This window comes from Dermacentor albipictus, chromosome 7 (genome assembly GCF_038994185.2).
Source record: "Dermacentor albipictus isolate Rhodes 1998 colony chromosome 7, USDA_Dalb.pri_finalv2, whole genome shotgun sequence".
Classification (NCBI taxonomy): Eukaryota; Metazoa; Arthropoda; class Arachnida; order Ixodida; family Ixodidae; genus Dermacentor; species Dermacentor albipictus.
In genome coordinates this window covers 20,206,602-20,224,418 of record NC_091827.1, presented here as the reverse complement: position 1 = coordinate 20,224,418, position 17,817 = coordinate 20,206,602, and the positions used below count along the sequence as shown (strand labels likewise).

The 17,817-nt window shown below is 44.8% G+C and overlaps 1 protein-coding gene and 1 long non-coding RNA gene across 6 annotated transcripts in view; one reads left to right on the top strand and one right to left on the bottom strand.

The window, feature by feature from the left end:
- The window catches only part of L2HGDH (L-2-hydroxyglutarate dehydrogenase), a 40,455-nt gene extending 28,223 nt beyond the window's left edge, over nt 1-12,232 (top strand). For all 5 annotated transcript variants that reach the window (XM_070521736.1, XM_070521738.1, XM_070521737.1 and 2 more), the window contains 4 exons: nt 1,691-1,852; nt 3,573-3,730; nt 7,529-7,660; nt 10,684-12,232. In XM_070521736.1, the coding sequence (XP_070377837.1) occupies nt 1,691-1,852; nt 3,573-3,730; nt 7,529-7,660; nt 10,684-10,879 (648 nt within the window). In that variant the 3' untranslated portion in view covers nt 10,880-12,232. The remainder of the gene's footprint in view (nt 1-1,690; nt 1,853-3,572; nt 3,731-7,528; nt 7,661-10,683) is intronic.
- The window catches only part of LOC139047726 (uncharacterized), a 99,839-nt gene that overhangs the window by 2,206 nt on the left and 79,816 nt on the right, over nt 1-17,817 (bottom strand). Inside the window, exons 2-3 of the long non-coding RNA XR_011507335.1 lie at nt 12,339-12,507; nt 5,931-6,021 (exon numbers count right to left, since the gene is read on the bottom strand). This is a non-coding gene — a long non-coding RNA (uncharacterized lncRNA). The remainder of the gene's footprint in view (nt 1-5,930; nt 6,022-12,338; nt 12,508-17,817) is intronic.

Sequence of the window (17,817 nt, the reverse complement as noted above, 5' to 3'; positions counted from 1 at the left end):
AATAAAATTATGTGCGAGTGTGTTTGAGTTTGGCGAGTATGTTCGGTAAGTCTATAGCCACTCGCCTGCCATCACTTAGTGTATACCTGACCCACGTTCTGCGCCAACTACGGTTTAACGAGGTTTTGCTGTATCTGTTACTTGATCATGGTGTCAACAGAAATGAGAGATGCACTTTGCAAACTCCGTTATTAGCCTATCTCAAAAACTTAGCTGTTGTTGCTCGACAAAGGAAAGAGGCTGCGAAAAGACAATATGTCGTGTGACACCCACACTTTGCGCAGCCCTAAAACAAATGGATACTTCCTTGTGGCCATCACAGAGCATATCCATTCAGCCACTTCTGCTGTTGAGCCACCTCGGCTGTTGAGACAACTCATTTCACAAAGTGTTCATTCACCGGGCGTCAATTTTATTAAGTACATATCCTGGCACACTTATCTTGGTAGCATGATGTATAGCCTTAGAGCTCTTGAACAGCGCTATAAAGAAGTTGAACGCTCAAATAAGGCACTTCTTATTGCTACAGAGTCTGTTGCCTTTTGGACACCAGCTGTGGACCTAGCATACCATGTCTTTTCTAAAGTAATGGAGTATTCTAGCCGAGTGGCTTCTCGCAAATGTTACTGGTACTGCTGCCACTTTCCCTCGACTGTGCATGCATGAGCATCCCTGTAGATGCAGTCAGTGGCAAGCAATGACATAATAGCAATGCTATGCTAAGATACTCTATTATTAGAGGTCAAAAAAGCAATAATTGAGGTTGTGAAAAACGGCAAATTCACAGCCTGTAAATCCCTGTATAAATCCCTGTATAAACCTGTAAATCCTTATCCATAGCTTTCTTTCTATAGTGCACAAATGTGTATTGTAATATGCTTTGCAAAACTAACAAATTTGGTTTGAATTGAAGCTTCACTGTTTGTGGTTACAATCGGCCAGCGGGAGTAGTGACCTTGTAACCTCTCCCCTCCCGCTGCGACAAATCGCTTCGTGAAGCCTACAATATGCACCCATCAGGAAGACTTGCAGCGCCACCAAGACGAGACATGTTTGGCGGACAAAGCATTATTACCTAGTTTGCTGTCGCCTTCACGGACCAATTGGAGCAAAAAAAGACACCTGCAAAAGTATGCTCTTCAGCATTCCCCCACGGACTGCAGTAATCATCAAGGCCCTTTGACAGATGCGGCAGCCAACTGTGGAGTCGGCTCAGGAACCAAGACTTGCCAGCTTGAGTCAAGCGTGACAACCCTTGTCTATGAGGCCCCACTCCTTTCAGTGTGTTCAGTGAAACAAAAGTGCAGGAGTGAGTGTGTGAACCCTCACCCTCAAAGGCGGGTCCTTCGACGGCTTTAGACGCTCCAATTGGACGAACGTTGGATGGCAGTTTTCCCTGGCCTAGGGATCTAGGGAGGACAGAGGGGGTTTAAGCAGATGTTTTCGGCTCGTCAGGGTGCTTTGTTTTCAGTCATGCTAGACTGATGAAATGTAAAATTCTCGACCCTTCATGTAGATATTGTAAGTAAATCCCATATTCCTCGTTCTTGATAAGAACAAGTCCCTCCTTTCAACAACGTCCTTAGCGTGGATGAGTCGGATGATGGCATGAGCCAGCCCCTAGCACTTTTGACATGCCCGACCCCAACTCTTACGACATAAAAACATTTATGGTGTTGTGCAATTACAGGCAGTCCACTGTCGCTACGTTGTTACCTGTGGTGGCCTCTACTCGGACAAATTGGCGGCACTTTCGGGCTGCAATCCAGAGCCAAAGATAGTTCCATTTCGTGGGGAGTACCTTGTTCTCAAGCCAGAGAAAGCAGATTTGGTACGAGGAAACATCTATCCAGTGAGTATTTCTTCATTTCTGTTTATGCCTCTTTGAATGTTGTACTTGTAGCCCGCACTGTGCTGCTGGCATTTTGGGGGCATGGTTTTAGCTTTGCTTTGAATAATTTCAGAATGCACTCCTTCACGAATTTGCCATTCAAAGTAGCTCCCCGAACATTACCAAGAGTGCCACATAGACTTTACGCTGGTTTGAGATTCTGCCTTCCACTTCAGTTGCGGAGAGGCCAGGAAATACTCATCCATCGATTACAGCTCGGTGTGGCATACACTTATCGATACTTTCACACGATTGGAACAGGACCCTGACTGTAGCGTCTGTCACATTCCCGAGACAACAGCTCACATACTTTGCATGTGCCCTCAATATGTGGCCGAGCAAAGGACACCTAAATCTAGTATTGACTGCCTGGACTCCTACCCCTTTGAAGAAGTAAGGATTTTAGGCACGTTGAGAAGAGTTGACCATGACCGCTTCTCCTTACCCCAGTGAGGAGTAGCAGGTTATAGGCACGCTTTCCAGGCTGACTTCTCCTCCTTTGTCTTCATTAAAATCTACTCCTCGTCCTCCTGCACTAGTCGTACGCACACATCAAAGCAAAGACGTCACGGCTACCGTATTGGCATCACTGTAAGTGGTGGCTGAAATCCGTAAAAAGTCAGTGCTGTGCTACTTTACTATCTATAACGTCCAGAATGGCTTTCTTTCGCCGTAAAAAGTCAGTGCTGTGCTACTTTACTATCTATAACGTCCAGAATGGCTTTCTTTCGCCTTGCCACGGCAACCGAAATGCCCATCTCCTGACAAACATCAAGAAGGTCCTGTATCCTGAGTTTCTCCATCGGGATCTGATGGCTCGTCTCCGGTTTTGCCTCTAAATTAGCTTTGCTTCCGAAGCCGGAGATCTATGCAAAGCCTGAAGCGAACTAAGACAACACCACTACAGCCCTTTCAGAATACTTGAGCAATTGTCCCCTGCATTTACGTGTATGACAGAGGTCTGGCGATGTGAAAGGTAAATGTCGGGCACTCGCCCCTCCAAAGTAGCTGGCGCCGGTCGACCTCGTGGCTGCCGTTGAGCGGTGTAGCAGGCGTTATCTGAGTTCGAATCCCACAGCTTGCCATCCACTGTTGCGACTTCGGGGTGGGATGAGAGACGGACTCTTTCCGCAGACGAAAAAGAAACGAAAAACTTTATGCAATATTTACAGATAGTAGGTGATAGTGTACATGTAGCTGTAAGCGTGCCTCAGACCGACTGGGTAGCTGGAGGCAGCTCTCTCCCTTCACAATGGGCCGGTTCTCCCTTAAGTTCCCTTTGGCAACTCCTTGTCGGCAGGAACAGTTGGGGCAGGTGCTGACATCACTCGCATCGATTCTTGATTCATCGCGGAGTGGGCGTGGTGCTTGCACCAAGCCAACTCAGGCAGTTGGTACAACTGCGCGCCACGGTAGCATCTCTGCCGTAGCCTTCGCAGTGCAAGGCATTGGAGGAGGAAGGGGAGCACAGCTGAGGCCGTGTTTGATTGCCGATAATTCCTGTTCTGCTGAATGCATTGAAGTACTTTTTGCAGCAAAGTGGTTCTGAAATAGCCTATCTTCACTTCAAATGTCTTTCGCCACTCTGATAAAAAGTGGTTCAGGGCCCCTTTAAACGGCATACTTTTGTAAAACTTGAATTGCGTATAACTTAATTCAATTCAGTTCATTTTCTTTTCAGGTTCCAGATCCCCGTTTTCCTTTCCTTGGTGTACACTACACACCCAGGATGGATGGCAGTGTCCTTCTGGGGCCAAATGCTGTGCTCGCTTTTCGGCGAGAGGGCTACGGCTACTTCGACATCCACATACCAGAGCTTGTGGATGCCCTGACCTTCAGGTTAGTGCCGGACACATCATTTAGTTACCGATTCGTAAACAAATCACATTGACGTGAAAGACATACCTGCTGCTAAAAGGACACAAAAACAAGTGTGAGATGAAGGTTCTCGGCAGATGCAAGAATGAGACCACACATGAGTTAATGGAAGCGTACTATATAAGTAAGAAAAGCTCTTATTGTACAAGTGGTACATCACTTCTATTATATCTGTCAGGGACAAGATTTTTCTTTACCAATGGTTGTCTCAAGAGTTGCCACAATGTTGGAAATACATTAAAATACAGGAAGTACATAATTTTTTTTTTTTCACAAAAGGCTTTTTGTTCTCGAACTTCGAGTGATTAGTTTGCAGAAGTTGTAAAATCAAGCTTCCACAATTTCTTCTCAATCGTGGGCAGTCAAAGTGGCATTGTCACTAAAGCAAATAGGGGAAACCTTTATTGTTTAGAAATATATCGTTTTCAGCAGGTTAGAAATACAGAAATGCCTTTTTAACTGTGTCATAATGCTAATACATTAAACTACAAAATTTGTTCTGTGAACTCTTACCATCTGCTTTGAACCTCACGATGACACTGCTCAAAAGGCCTTTCAGAGCAAGCACTTCGTAGTGATGGGGAAATGTGAGGTAACAAATAGTGTGATTGAACTGACACATTTACGCAGATGTAAGTTATGATGAAATAGAAGAGTTGCAAAATATCTCGAGAATCCCTGCACTGTCTGAGCCCTCACATAAGAATATACTTGTGGCATAGTCATTTGCTTAGTTGTGTCGCTTTAAGCCAACGTTTCGACAAGGAGACTTGTCCTTGTCAGGGGAGCAACTGATTTCTTTTGCAGCATTTTCATTGTGATAGCAATTACATGGACACTCCAGACAAATTGCCACCGTTGAAATTGTCATAATGCTCTGTACAAAGTCCAGGTGTGATAACATCGCAGCCATGCACCATAATCTCTAGGTGTGAGGGAAAGCATGCGAGGGTAAGCCGAGAAGGATGGTGGCTTGGTACAGTGGCGTCTTCTCGCGCATGCAAGAAAGGAAGGCAGGGAAGGTACATGGCGACTTTTCGCATGTGTAGGCGGGGATGAGGAGCAAAGTAATTTGCGCCCTCGCTTCTTTGGCCGTGGCTGCACATGGCATGGCTAAGCATGACTCCGCGCACCCTCTCTAGGAGATTCTCTGTGGTGGGATCGAAGGCTAACCTATGTGATATAGCTGATGGCTTCGTGTGCGCTGTGTTCTCGTGTGCCTAATTCGCATTGAGGCAAGAGACTAATTCGAATAATTTTTCTTCCTGTCAAGTCTTTCAGTGTCCTAGTCATAAAAAGTAGCGCTGGATTACTTTTGTAAGAAAGAAAAATGATGCGTCACGAACTAGCCACACAGCACATTTTGTTAAGACTAATTTGAGGACGGTAATTTGCTTGCCACTGCTGCCACTCTTCATCACGCCAGTGTTCTGACAGCGAGTGTTTGCGGTTATCAAATGAGATTTGTTCATATTTGCCTGTGTGCGTGTGACACCATGCTTGTTAATTAGGTTAGTGAGCAAATATTTACAGCAGTTTTGCAGCTGATAAAACCACTAACCTTACTGCATATAGCTTTCTAATAATTTGCTATCACAATCAGTGCTTCGCCTTTTTGTCAAAACTGTGACTTTTTATGTGGGCATAGCTTAGCTGCCCCCATGCTCAATATGGAAGAAGGAGGAGAGTAAGCTGGGATGTGGTGTGGTGTAGCCACTGTAAAAAGCAATTTTAATCATAATACTACCAATAATTTTTAAAAAAGAAGCGTTAGCGGGCCGGAAATGACAGGGGGAGGAACAAAGGGAAGTTTGGAGTTATGTAAAGGTGAACAGGTGTGATCTGGTTTTCTACGCACTGGATTGGTCGTACCTACCCGCATCCATGAACTATTTCTTGGTTCCAACTGTTTTCTCCACTCAAAACAAGTACCCCCGTTGTTCACCTCATAACTCTAAGGTTCCCTTTGTCCCACCCAGAGGTTTATCACGGGGGGGCAGGCATGTTTGTAATCAAGGCCAGAGCAGGTTATGCTATGACAGACGATATCGTCACTTTATGGAAGTGGCGACAGCAATACGATGACACAAACCACCTATAATAACAGCTCCAACTTAAATGTTATACATGTACAATAGAGGTAACTTCAAGTGTGTATTACCTTGTGTGGGAATGCACAGGTCTAAGGACATTTCTGAGCACACTTCGGCCCAGTGCAGTAGCGCCCTTTTGGTACTGGGTCTTGCGAGAGGCTAAAATGAAAGAGGCACTTAAATCACTGTAAAGCTTTGCATGGAGAGCTTTCATTGTGAGGTATTCTACTTTGCCCTTCACCTTACACCCTTCCTCTGATAGGCCTCCAGCTGTCAAATAAACATTACTAATTACTACTATTATGATCTGTGCAGAGGTACTTGCTACCTCAATGTCTTACACCAAGGTTATCCTTGTTTTTACAGTCACTTGAATGCACTATTTCTTGGAAATTGTGTACCGATCCTAGTCAGAATGCTTGCTTAGAATAAATTTTAGCCACGCCTGCAGCAGAAACAAAAATGAGTCATCAGTAACTTTTGGCCACTTTTAAAACAAAATAAATTTTATTATTTTTCTCCCACCAAACTTGCACAATTTATAATGGAACTTGGGTCACCACTGACACGCAGTTGAATTAGTAAGGAAAATCTGATTGAAAGAGTGCTATGTTAGCCTGTTTCCAGTGGCGTAGCAATGGGGGGGGGCAGCACAGGGCCAGAAGGGGGGGGGCGGGTCAGATACGTCTGAAGACACCCGAAAATTGTCGATATCCTCGCCTTCCTCGACTATACTCAGGGGGCGGGGGCAGAAGAGCTATCGGCCCAAGGTGCCTGACGACCTAGCTACGCCACTGCCTGTTTCTCGTGTGCCTACTAATTTTCCTGCTATTAATGCTTTGCAGCAAAATGTTTGGCCATTATGCACATGCTGTGTTGCCTTCATCTTTATTACCATGGCTCCTGCTGCCTTTCTTGCCCTCCTTGTCTAGACTCCTAGGGCAACTTACTGCTCCAGTCGAGATGGGGGCAGGCAGATGTAGCTTTTGAATTAACCTAATTCACCTACATTGGTTCAGAAATCAAATAATCTCGAGCTTGCTAAGTTTTCATTTTACCAGAACTATGTTTACCTTGAACATGGCGAATATGTGTTGCAGTCATCATTTTTTGGTGTTTTCATGTCAATTACCTGTATATGACCACCTTTGGCATTCTGTATACTACTTTGCGACGCTTGATGTTTACTTTTATTTTCCGTGAGGCTTTGCTCATAAAATGCACTTAGTGAAATTTGAAAGTGTTCTTTGCACCCCCCTGCCCCCCCTTAAAATGCTAGAATGCCTTGAAGGTATTATAAATAAATAAATAAATAAATTTATGTTGTATGCCACGTCTCTGTGTAGCATTTAAGTTGTATAAGTCAGCCTCGCTGATCATCATGCACCATTCTCCTGGTGTTCTTTCAAGACAACATTCAAAAAGAAATAAAAAGATATCACTAAATTTATTACTTGACTTATGTACAAATGAAACATCTTTGTTAACCGTTAACTTTATAGAATTATGGTTGACCCTTGGCTGTGTAAACATGGTGCTTCCCTGTGAGCTCATTTAGTTTATCTTGAAGTTGTCTTTCCTGTTTCTTACTTTTCATTGTAATCTGATGGCCAGGCATATAACAATCAAGTTAACCGTTTTTTTTTTTTTTTCGTTCTTTCAAAAGGGGTTTTCAAAAGCTGGCCGTTCGCAACATCTCCTATGGCTGGCAGGAGTTCTATCGGGGTGTGTACATCAGGGCTCAGGTGAAGCAGCTGCAAAAGTACATCCCACAACTCCAGTACTCAGACGTCTCACGGTAAGTTATATTTAAGTTGCTGCTGGTCTGCAGATGTCGGTAGAATGAAGTTCTTCAAAAGTCATTCGTTTAGCAAATTACACCTTACACGTAATCAGTGCAACTTCAGTGCACTGGATTTTTACACGAGAAGCAACGCAAATAAATCTTTATTCAGTACCCTGTGCTCTAACTAGGTACTGCCAACGCTTGGGCGGAATTGACGAAGCCTTCTTTTCCCCCTTCATCACTTCCCCTCCCTTTATTTTGATGTGCAAACGAAACCACTTATAATCATTTGCAGGATGCCGGAGGAAAGCTGTCATGATACACTAGTTCAATCAAATTTTGGTAATGCTACCTTGATTGTCTCTCTATTTTATTCGACAGTGTTTGAACATTTTGTGGTGTGCACATATTTTTCTGTGGAGAAAAAAGCTCAATATCTTGAATTTAATAAATCAGACATCTAACAACTCATACCGGAGGACAGAGTACGAGCGCTAATGCCTGTGTTAAAGTTGTGTCCTATGCTAAGCTTGCCGACAGCTATATTTTCTGTCCGTCTTGTGGTGCCAGTGCCATTAATGCTCCTAGCATGACATGCTGTGTGGCTTGGGAGGCAAAGAAAAGCTTCTTCTAGTATAGTACAGAAATTGGAGCAAAAAATGCCAAAGGGGTGAATGTGGTCCAAGATTCTGAGTCCAAGATTCTGAGGGAGATCTGGAACCAGGCGTTAAATCTGTAGAGCAATCGGCATATGAATTTGTAAGCGCACATCTCTTTCCAGGCATTAGCCTGAACATCCTAGGAAAATTCAGAAGTGTCTGTGAAGTTTATTTAAAGGGACACTAAAGGGAAACAATAAATCAGTTTAGACTAATAAAGCATTGTTTGAGAACCCTGCAGGCAGTCATTTCAAAAAGATAGTTTGAATATTAGATGAGAAAATGAAGGTCCAAGTATCAGTATTTGAATTTCGCGCCGAAACCCCAGCGCCGGTACGTGAGCGTGACGTCAGGGTTTCCAAAGTATGTTTTCGCATTTGGGCCGCGTTGGCTGAATAAAGGTTCCCGAAACTTGCCATCTTTAATGCTTGGTTCCTTTAGAACACAATGTAGTCAATCTGTACCGCTATATATAATTAGTAGGCCCTAGAAAATGCCATCAAAATCCAAGACGTCACAGCCCCCAGATGCGGGAACTCAAGTAGGCGTCGCCACCCGTATATCTTTCTTGCGCTTTTTCTGGCTTACCAAACGTCTGATCGTTGTAAGAGTGGTGTTTTTGGTGTTGTAGAACGGTAATTTACTGACGCAGGAGAAATAATTTTTCATTTTAGTGTCCCTTTAAGAGTACACTAGGTCACACATGAAATGAGAGCTGGAATTGTGCTGTCAGCAGCGTTCTCGTGCACGAACGCAGCAGTGGCCACCTTCGTACACAGGAACACGCACACGATTTGCTCTAGCTGTCAAGCGGCAACCACCTGACAAGCGGCTGTAGCAAATCTCCGTTAGGCAGCCCCTGTGCCCCCGCTGAACCAGCACGCTGCCGCCGCGTCTTTTCTTTGCCCTCCATTCCTTGTTCATTCATTCTCTCCACATCTCCTCCTCCTCCTCTGCATCGCCTTCGTCACTCTCCCATCAGCTGGCGCACCTCATTGAAAAGTGTGCTCACCACATACATTGCTTGTCTGCGGGATTTTCCCCCAACCACATCATAACCAGTATTTTGTTTTTCGCGCCTGCACTATAAGTGGTATGCGTATGCACCGAGTTCTGTGGAAAGATAAACAGGAGCCATAAAAGATCACAGTATATCCAGTCCTGTACTACAGTTAAACCTTGATATAATGAAGTCGTTAAAATCGGCAATTTGCTTCGAAATTTCATTGTATTGAAATTCGGCCTTTTATGCGGATAAGTGCAATCACAGACAGATTTTTCTTACACGGAAGGGGCCGCAAAGCTTTCCAAATTATTGGGCATTTGAACAAAGCAAATTTGAATGAGAAAAAGAAATCATTTTGTTGAACTTTAGAGTCTGCGACGATAGACACGGTTTCATGCTGTGTCGACGGTATCTTCACATAAACAGTACGAAGCGAAGCCAACCTCGCTTTTGTGTTCACTCCATCCCCGCAGCTGATAGCGTCGAAAAGCGTGAGCAGCGGGGAGCAAATGCTTCATCTGTCTCTCACGTCAACGCACCTCCGAAACTCGAGATTACGCAACCTCCATTGCTAAATGCGCCGGAAGACAGCGCACATGATCCCACACCCCTGTCAGCATGCCCACTCTTTGGGCACGTGACAGATTAGCTCTAAAACAAGGCACGCCAGCTGCGTATGCACTCGGCTGCGCTGGCAACTATGTGCAGTCACGGCCACATTAGAAAAGGAGACTCACGCCAGCCTGGCCCCTATTTCTTTACCACATCCCCCCTTGACTGCATTACCGCTTGACCGCATTACCATGAACTTTTCCCTTGCTCGCACGGGAAGACAGCGCTCATCAAGCTACCATCCTACTCTGCTCATCTTCACATGCTTTCACTTGCACCTAAAGCATAAAGCATGTGGGGCTTAATAGGATCTTGTTGCACTTATACGGAACATGATGCTGCTGCGATTCGGCAGTTACTCTTGGTTGCACAATTTGAGAGCTACGTTCGCAAGCAGCCACTTGTAAGTCAACCATTTGACCATCTGCATCTGCAAAAGTTTCTATTTATTGTCTCGGTATTCCTTCACGGTGGCAGTTAAATTTTGTTACATCGAAATCATGCATGAGCACGTTTCGTTATATTAAGGTTCCGAATACATGGTGTTCTATGGACAAAAAGTTATCAAATGTTAAATGCTTCATTATATCGACAATTTCGTTATATTGAAGTTCGTTATATCAAGGTTTAACTGTGCTATTCTAATACAGTGTTAAGAGCGCTTAGTGAGGTGTGCATACTCATTTTCTGTTAAAAGCCATCAAGGAAATATCATCTGGCATTCTTTACAAACACTCAGCAATTATTTGTTCTTTCAGGGGCCTTTCTGGTGTGAGAGCTCAAGCCTTGGATCGTGATGGAAATCTAGTCGACGACTTTGTTTTTGACAGTGGCGAAGGCGAACTAGCCAAACGCACCTTGCATGTTCGGAACGCCCCTTCCCCAGCAGCCACATCATCTCTTGCTATTGCTGAAATGGTTGCTGACAAAGTGCAAGGAACGTTCCAACTGTGATAAGAAGTTAGAATTCATTGTCACCGATTCTGTTGCAGTCTGTGACATGGCAGGTCATTTTCTGTCTACTGAACACTTAAAAGGGCCTTGAAACACTTTTTGAACTAGTAAAAAATCTTTGCCGGTCTATTAACGAGGCTCCTGTGAACATGTGAGCCAAATATTATTACGCTGCACGCAGCAGGGAATTCACAATCTCGTGTCGAAAGAAGTGAAAGGTTGCTTGCTGTTGCATGCACATTGTTGTTATCGAAAGCATTTGGCGGACCAAAACTATTGGCCAACTTTGTGATCGCAAGAGCATTGTTAGTAATACATAATTGCTAATTTTGAGTTGAATGAAAAATAGATATGTCTGCGATCTCAAACAGACGGAAAATAGTTTCATCTTTGCACTGAGCGAGGCCTCCCAGATGGCAGCGGCTTGCCGTGTAGCCTAGTCTACCACTGCTGCCACGGGGTGTCGCGATGAGCCCTTTTGCCATCGGGACACTCAACTTTAGATTGGGGCTTTGCCGTCTTGGCTTTTCTGCTGTGTAGCTTCCAGCATGCTAGTGGTGATGAAAGGAGAGAGAAAGTCGGGTGTCTGTGCAATAACTCCACTTATAGTTAAAGGATGTGAAAAATTTTTGTGGCAGGAGGTTCATAGAATGACATACTTTAATAGTGAAGCCATTCTATGATTAGTTAGAGTGTTTTATGGCCCCCTTAAAGGTACGCTAAAGAGAGAACACTGGATCTGTTTAGGTTGATAAAGTATTCTTTCAAACGTCTATTTCCAATACTTTCGTGGTAAGAGGCTGATAACTAGGAGAGATAATGAAGGCCATAGCTCCATTTTCTGAATTTAGTGCTGCAAACCCAGCACCATTAAGTCAGTGTGACAGCACAGAATATATTTTCTTGTATTTGGGTCATTGTTTAGTGCTTAATGGTTAAGAACTTGCTAAGTTCAGTCTTTGGCTTTGTTAGAGTACCATGTAGTCCACCATTAACCGTAAAATGTTAACTGGGCCTAAGCAGGTGCCATCAAAATCCATGCTGTCACAGTGAGTCGCTGTGGGAATTTCAAGGTGGCATTGCCACTCATATCTCATTTCTGTCTTTTCTGCCTTATTATCCCTCCTGTCAAACTAAAAGTCTTGTCTTCTTCCCCTCCGTTGTATAATGGTACTGTACGAATACAGCTCCAATTATTTTTCTCTTTAGTGCCCCTTTAATGTAGGAAGTGGTTGTGAAGAACACATGTTGTTGACTAATCATTTCAGGGACAGTAAATACCGCCAGTCATTGTTTTCTAGTCGTTATGTTCTACCTGTATTTTTGAAAATAAAGCACTACTTTTGCTGCTAACAGTCATTGTCTTATAGTAGCAGCAGTTTTCCCTCAATTATTGAAAATAAAGCACTGCTTTTGCAGCTTGTCCGTATGAGCAGTTCAAAGAACAAGTTCTCCTTACTGATGGTGAATCTTTTTTACAGCTCACAAGAAAAGTTGTCATCTAGCATGTCAGCAGACAGGGACGTGGAGTTTGTCAGGACCTCAGCTCACAAATTCAGACCATAATTTGCGGTTCAGTCCTCATGGACAGTTTGGTGGCAACCAGTGCCCCATCCGATATAACAAATCTGTGGGAAGGAAGAAAACAAAGAAATAAGAAATAGGACGCAAAAGAAAAATATAGGCACGTAGATGCAGAGTCAACTCACGTGCATGCAGCTGATTTAATTTACCTGGATTTTATAGTCAACAGGAAAGTTCATGGGATATAGTTTCCCCTGTAAATGTGAATTCCTGTGCTGTTAAGGCATGGCACTTCTAATTTAATGAATCACTGTGTAGGTGACAAAGGCTACTATATGCTGGAACATTTTATTCGAGGCTGTGTGACCTTCATCTGAATTCAGCTTCTTGGCAGAACCTGCGTCCCATAAACTTTTGCAATTGATAATACGTCTATGGAATTTAGCGTGCAATTCGAATCAGAGCAAGGTGAAAAGCTATCACTCCTGTACAACACACAGTACATTCACTGTGAAAACCAAAGTGCCTTACTGCTCGCTTCTATCATTTGGGACATCTTTCCACTGGCACCATGAACTAAGGACATGAAAGCAGGATGAATTTAACCTTCAAAGGCAAAGGTGATAAGGACAAAACATGGGCAAGTAGCATTGATGACATATAGAATGAGAATGCAAGTAAAAAGAAAAAAACAAGCTGCCAAATTGGGTGGAGAACAAGATGAAGTTGTATTGGGGAAAGAGTATACACTGGAATCAGGTCAGAGCAATGTTTAGAGAGCATCTTAGTACCAACTCGATGCATAGAGATTTCAATGGCTCGGCATAGACCATTACAGGTAGAGTTTTTTATATTATTACAAGGCAACTTACGCCACCGCAGACACAAAACGCAAAGGCACAGACGCCATTTCGTAGAGCTGGTTGTGGAGAACTTCTTCTCTCCTGAAAATGCACGGGCCTATAGCAAGTATGACTCTATCCACATTGTTTCGCATGCTTTACATTAAAAGAATAAAAAAATTGTACGTAGAGTCTCCTCAGGGAGTTATCTGAATGATGTGTAAGCATTTCGTAATAACAACGTGGTGTTGAGTGGTAGTGCGCTGGTGTGTTTGGTATAATTGTGAGAACGACTGTGAAAGAATTGTGAAACGGAGAAGCACGGTTTCTATACCGAACTGTTAAGTGCAGACCTGCACCAGACTTTGGTTCATTTGTTTCTGACGTAATCTGTATTCACGCTGGTACTTTGCATTCCTACGCTTCCATTCTTCTCCACTTAAGTGGCTGGCTGAGGTCGTATTGGCACCATTACGGTAAATGCGACAGCACTGCAGTGACACGAACTGCTGCAGAAGGCGGCGCTACGTGGAGTGCTGAGACAAGCAAACTATTGCAGGTGGCAGCACCAGCATGCGCTGATGGCACTCTGATCCTAAACCACAGCTGCTTCACAGTTCTGGTGCATGCCTGATTGTACAGTCAACAGCAAAAGTTTATGGGATGCGGTTTCCCCTTCAAATGTGAATTCCTGCACTGCTAAGGCATGACACTTCGTATTCAATGAATCACTGTGTAGGTGGCGAAGGCTACTACATGCTGGAACATTTAATTCGAGGCTGTGTGACCACGCTTCGCGAGAATTCAGCTTCTTGGCAGATCTTGCGACCTGTAAACTTTTGCAGTTGACTGTACACGTCACGTGGTCACAGAGACGCGCTCGTGCCATTGCTCACGCAATCGTCTTTGTTTTCTTCCGCAGATGGCTGGCTCTATTTTGAAAGGGATCGTCTTACGCGAAGGAGAGCATTACGCGAATTCGAGGCTGTGTGACCACGCTTCGCGAGAATTCAGCTTCTTGGCAGATCTTGCGACCTGTAAACTTTTGCAGTTGACTGTACACGTCACGTGGTCACAGAGACGCGCTCGTGCCATTGCTCACGCAATCGTCTTTGTTTTCTTCCACAGATGGCTGGCTCTATTTTGAAAGGGATCGTCTTACGCGAAGGAGAGATGGACGGACAGTTTTCTCGTTGGGTAACCATAGAAAAGCTTATGCATTTTAAATATGATTGCGAAATCGTTAATTAGGTTTTTGATTTACCTTACACCCATAATGGAAAGCTGGTGCAATAGAGGGCACCTGGGCTTAATGTATGCGGATGACACAGTCTGGTGAATATGTGTAGCAATGAAGCGACACATCTCGGCTTTAATATTAATATGCAGAAATGTGTAAGTGTTTTCTTTTTTTTACTGAATGAACGAGTAATGTATAACAGTGCAGTCCGCTTATAACGGTACCACATATAACGATATACTGGTTATTACGATGACTCGACTTCAGAGTATCAACTTATGCATTAGGGCTGCGAGAAAAAAAACCGTATATAACGATCTGTTATTCACCGCATAGCGGATGTAACGATAGAAATTCTGCCTTTTGGGCGGCGCTTTCCATGCAGAATAATCGTGAAATTTGCGCTGCTAAGTTCCTCTTAACCGAGACGGGGCGAAAAGTTTGCCTACGCAAGTTCGTATCTGCCGCCATTACCGCGAAGCGCGTCCCGCGGGTTGGTCCCGCCAGTGCACCGATTGCGAAAGCGACGGAGAGCATCGCAAGTTGGCGCAGCGTCCCACGAGATGGCGCCAGCTGCTCCGCGTCCGCGTCGCCGGCGAGCGTCCAGAGAAAAAAGAAAAAGAAGCGCGAACTACAATCTCCAGCGACAAATGTAGGCTCTGTTCGGAAACAGGAACACTCACACACTTACGGTGCGATCTTGTACGCGTTCCAAAATAGAACGGAGGCGGTTCGTTCCACCGAGCCAAATATGATTCGTCAATTTGAACATGCTGAATGCCATGACGTCAATTGTGGCGTGATATCTGCTGTCAATCATTCCGTGTCGTCTGCTATCGGACGAACGGAACGGAACATACCGCCTATTTCGTGACGTAAAGAACGAACCGCCTCCGTTCTATTTTGGAACGCGTACAAGATCGCACACTTAATGTGGGAATGCACCTCGCTCCCGTTCTCTCATCCCCCCGTCAGCGGCGAGACTGACTGGACAGCCTGGCTCAGTTCCGGGGACGTCGACCGACAACTTGAACTGGTGGACTGGGCGGAAAAGGCCAAGCAGGCCCAGGGCCTTACTTGAGCCCTAACCCTCAGCCACGTCCCTCTTTACCCTTCCCCCTTTCAATAAAGTTTATAACCACCACCACCATAGACGGGACCCTCGGTTAACCCCCTTTCTTCTCGTTCACTACATTATAGTGAGATACTCTATGACAATCTCCCTCAGCGAGCGCGGAAATGCCCCGCGGTCGGTTCTTTATTCTATGGTGCGCTGACAAAGCCACAAAGCGCAAAGCTGTGTCGCTTGCAAGACTGGAAGTACGAGCTCGCGCAGTCGACTATTCTGAAAACCGCGAGCGCCGCCACAATCATGAAGGCTAGATAGAAGCAGTGATCATGCGGATCAACGGAAACGGCGAACTTTGTGCGCCAGGGTATACCTGGGGGTATACTTAAACGAATGAAATACCCACTCAAACACCCGCAAAGTACAGCTGAGGGTGAATTCGAAAGCGACATACGGTTATAATGAAACAGCATTTCGGGGCTGCAATAAATGTGGGATGGAACCGGCATTGGAAGTTAACCAAGTGTCGGGGGCCGGATTGGGTGTCTTTCCACTGTAAAACCACGGCCGCTCGAACCTTGCTTTGCATCGAGCGGCCGTGGTAGTGCATGTTCACGACGGCGCACCCTACCACAACGCACCGCACCAAACCGCACCAGGGCCACACTTTGCACTGGTCCACATGGACGCGACAGTTTCCTGTCACAGACAGAACCTCATTGCAAGCCCCGTCTCGGCCGAGCAGTCATCCGCGGCGCGCCGGACCGCTGGCAGAAGGGTTGAAATCTGGGCCAGTTGGTACATACTTGAAGGAAAAAAAACAGTAAAAAAACAAAAAACAAGAGGAGAGGTTGACACCACAACGAGTGGACTATCCACTGAGCTTTATTAATAGCTCAGTTGATAGTCCAGTCGTTGTGGTGTGAACCTCTCCTCTTGTCCTTTGTGTTTTTTTACTGTTTTTTTTTTCCTTCAAGGACCACTGGCGTTGGAAAGAGCGCAGGGAACCATGCCTCAGGGCCAAAAGATGACAATCAAGTGTATAGTGTCCTGCATATATCTGGCCTCTTTTGAACGTCGCTATTGGAAATGACGAATAAAACTCCAGCGTACTACACCCTACACTCTTAGAAAAATTTACACCCTTTGGGGCTTATCTTGTCCAACAACGATAATCGTCATCTGTCTTGCCCGCGCTTCCTTTCTTTAACGCTGCGAGCCCGGTACTTCCCAGTCACGACTGGTAAGTACCGGGCTCGCCGCGTTAAAGAAAGGAAACGCGGACAAGACAGATGACGATTATCGTTGCGTGGCAAAAGGGTGTAATTTTGCTTAAGAGTGTAGAGGTTACAGCTTGAATGATGTGAACAAATTCATTAGGAAGAACTCGGAAGCATTAGTATTATTATTATTATTTTTGTAACTTCTTTTGGCAGTAACTAGCGTACGTAATGCGGTCCTGTACAAATGTTTGGAGGCCAAAGGCCGCATTTTATTTAGTTTTCACTGGTTACCCAGATGATCTCGTTTTGTTCTCGCAACGATGACCGGATGTTCTCTTTCCATTCTGACCTTGAGTGACCGAGTGGCGGCTCAGGATTTTGGCTCAAGGTCACTTGAAGGTCGCCGACAACGGGAGCTAAAAGTCTTTCGTGCTTAAAATGGTGGACAGTCGCTCTACCAGAACCGCACAGTCACTGCTCGTGCGCCACCATTCCAGTAGGATTTCAGAATTTTCGCTCCACTCCTGTCAAACTCTCTAAAACGATTAATCGAACATGTGTAATCGATTAAGTCGATTGAATGAAAGGTGGACTCAATATGAAGAGTAATCGTCTTGCGGGATACATTTAATTAATCATTCATCGATACAACCAACCCTATTACGCATCGATTACGCCTCCCAGAAACGGTATGCAAACGACTAGACCAAATGACAATAGATGAGCAAGGGAGCCTGTGTAGCGATCATAAATACATGAACTTTTATTGCGCCGCAAATGCCTAAATATGAATGTCTATGTTCTTTTTTTTTCTTTTGTGCTATCAGACACGAACATAGAAAGTTGGTATGGGACACACGAAGCGATACTTACAACTCATTTATTGTAGAAAGCACGTGACCTAATGTATATAAGACATGGTGTATAAGACATTTCGCTCCCACCGGAATTCGGCCGCCGTGGCCGGGATTTGATCCGGCGACTTCGTGCTTAGCAGCACAAAACCATAGCCACTAAGCAACCACCGCTGGTTGCGAAGT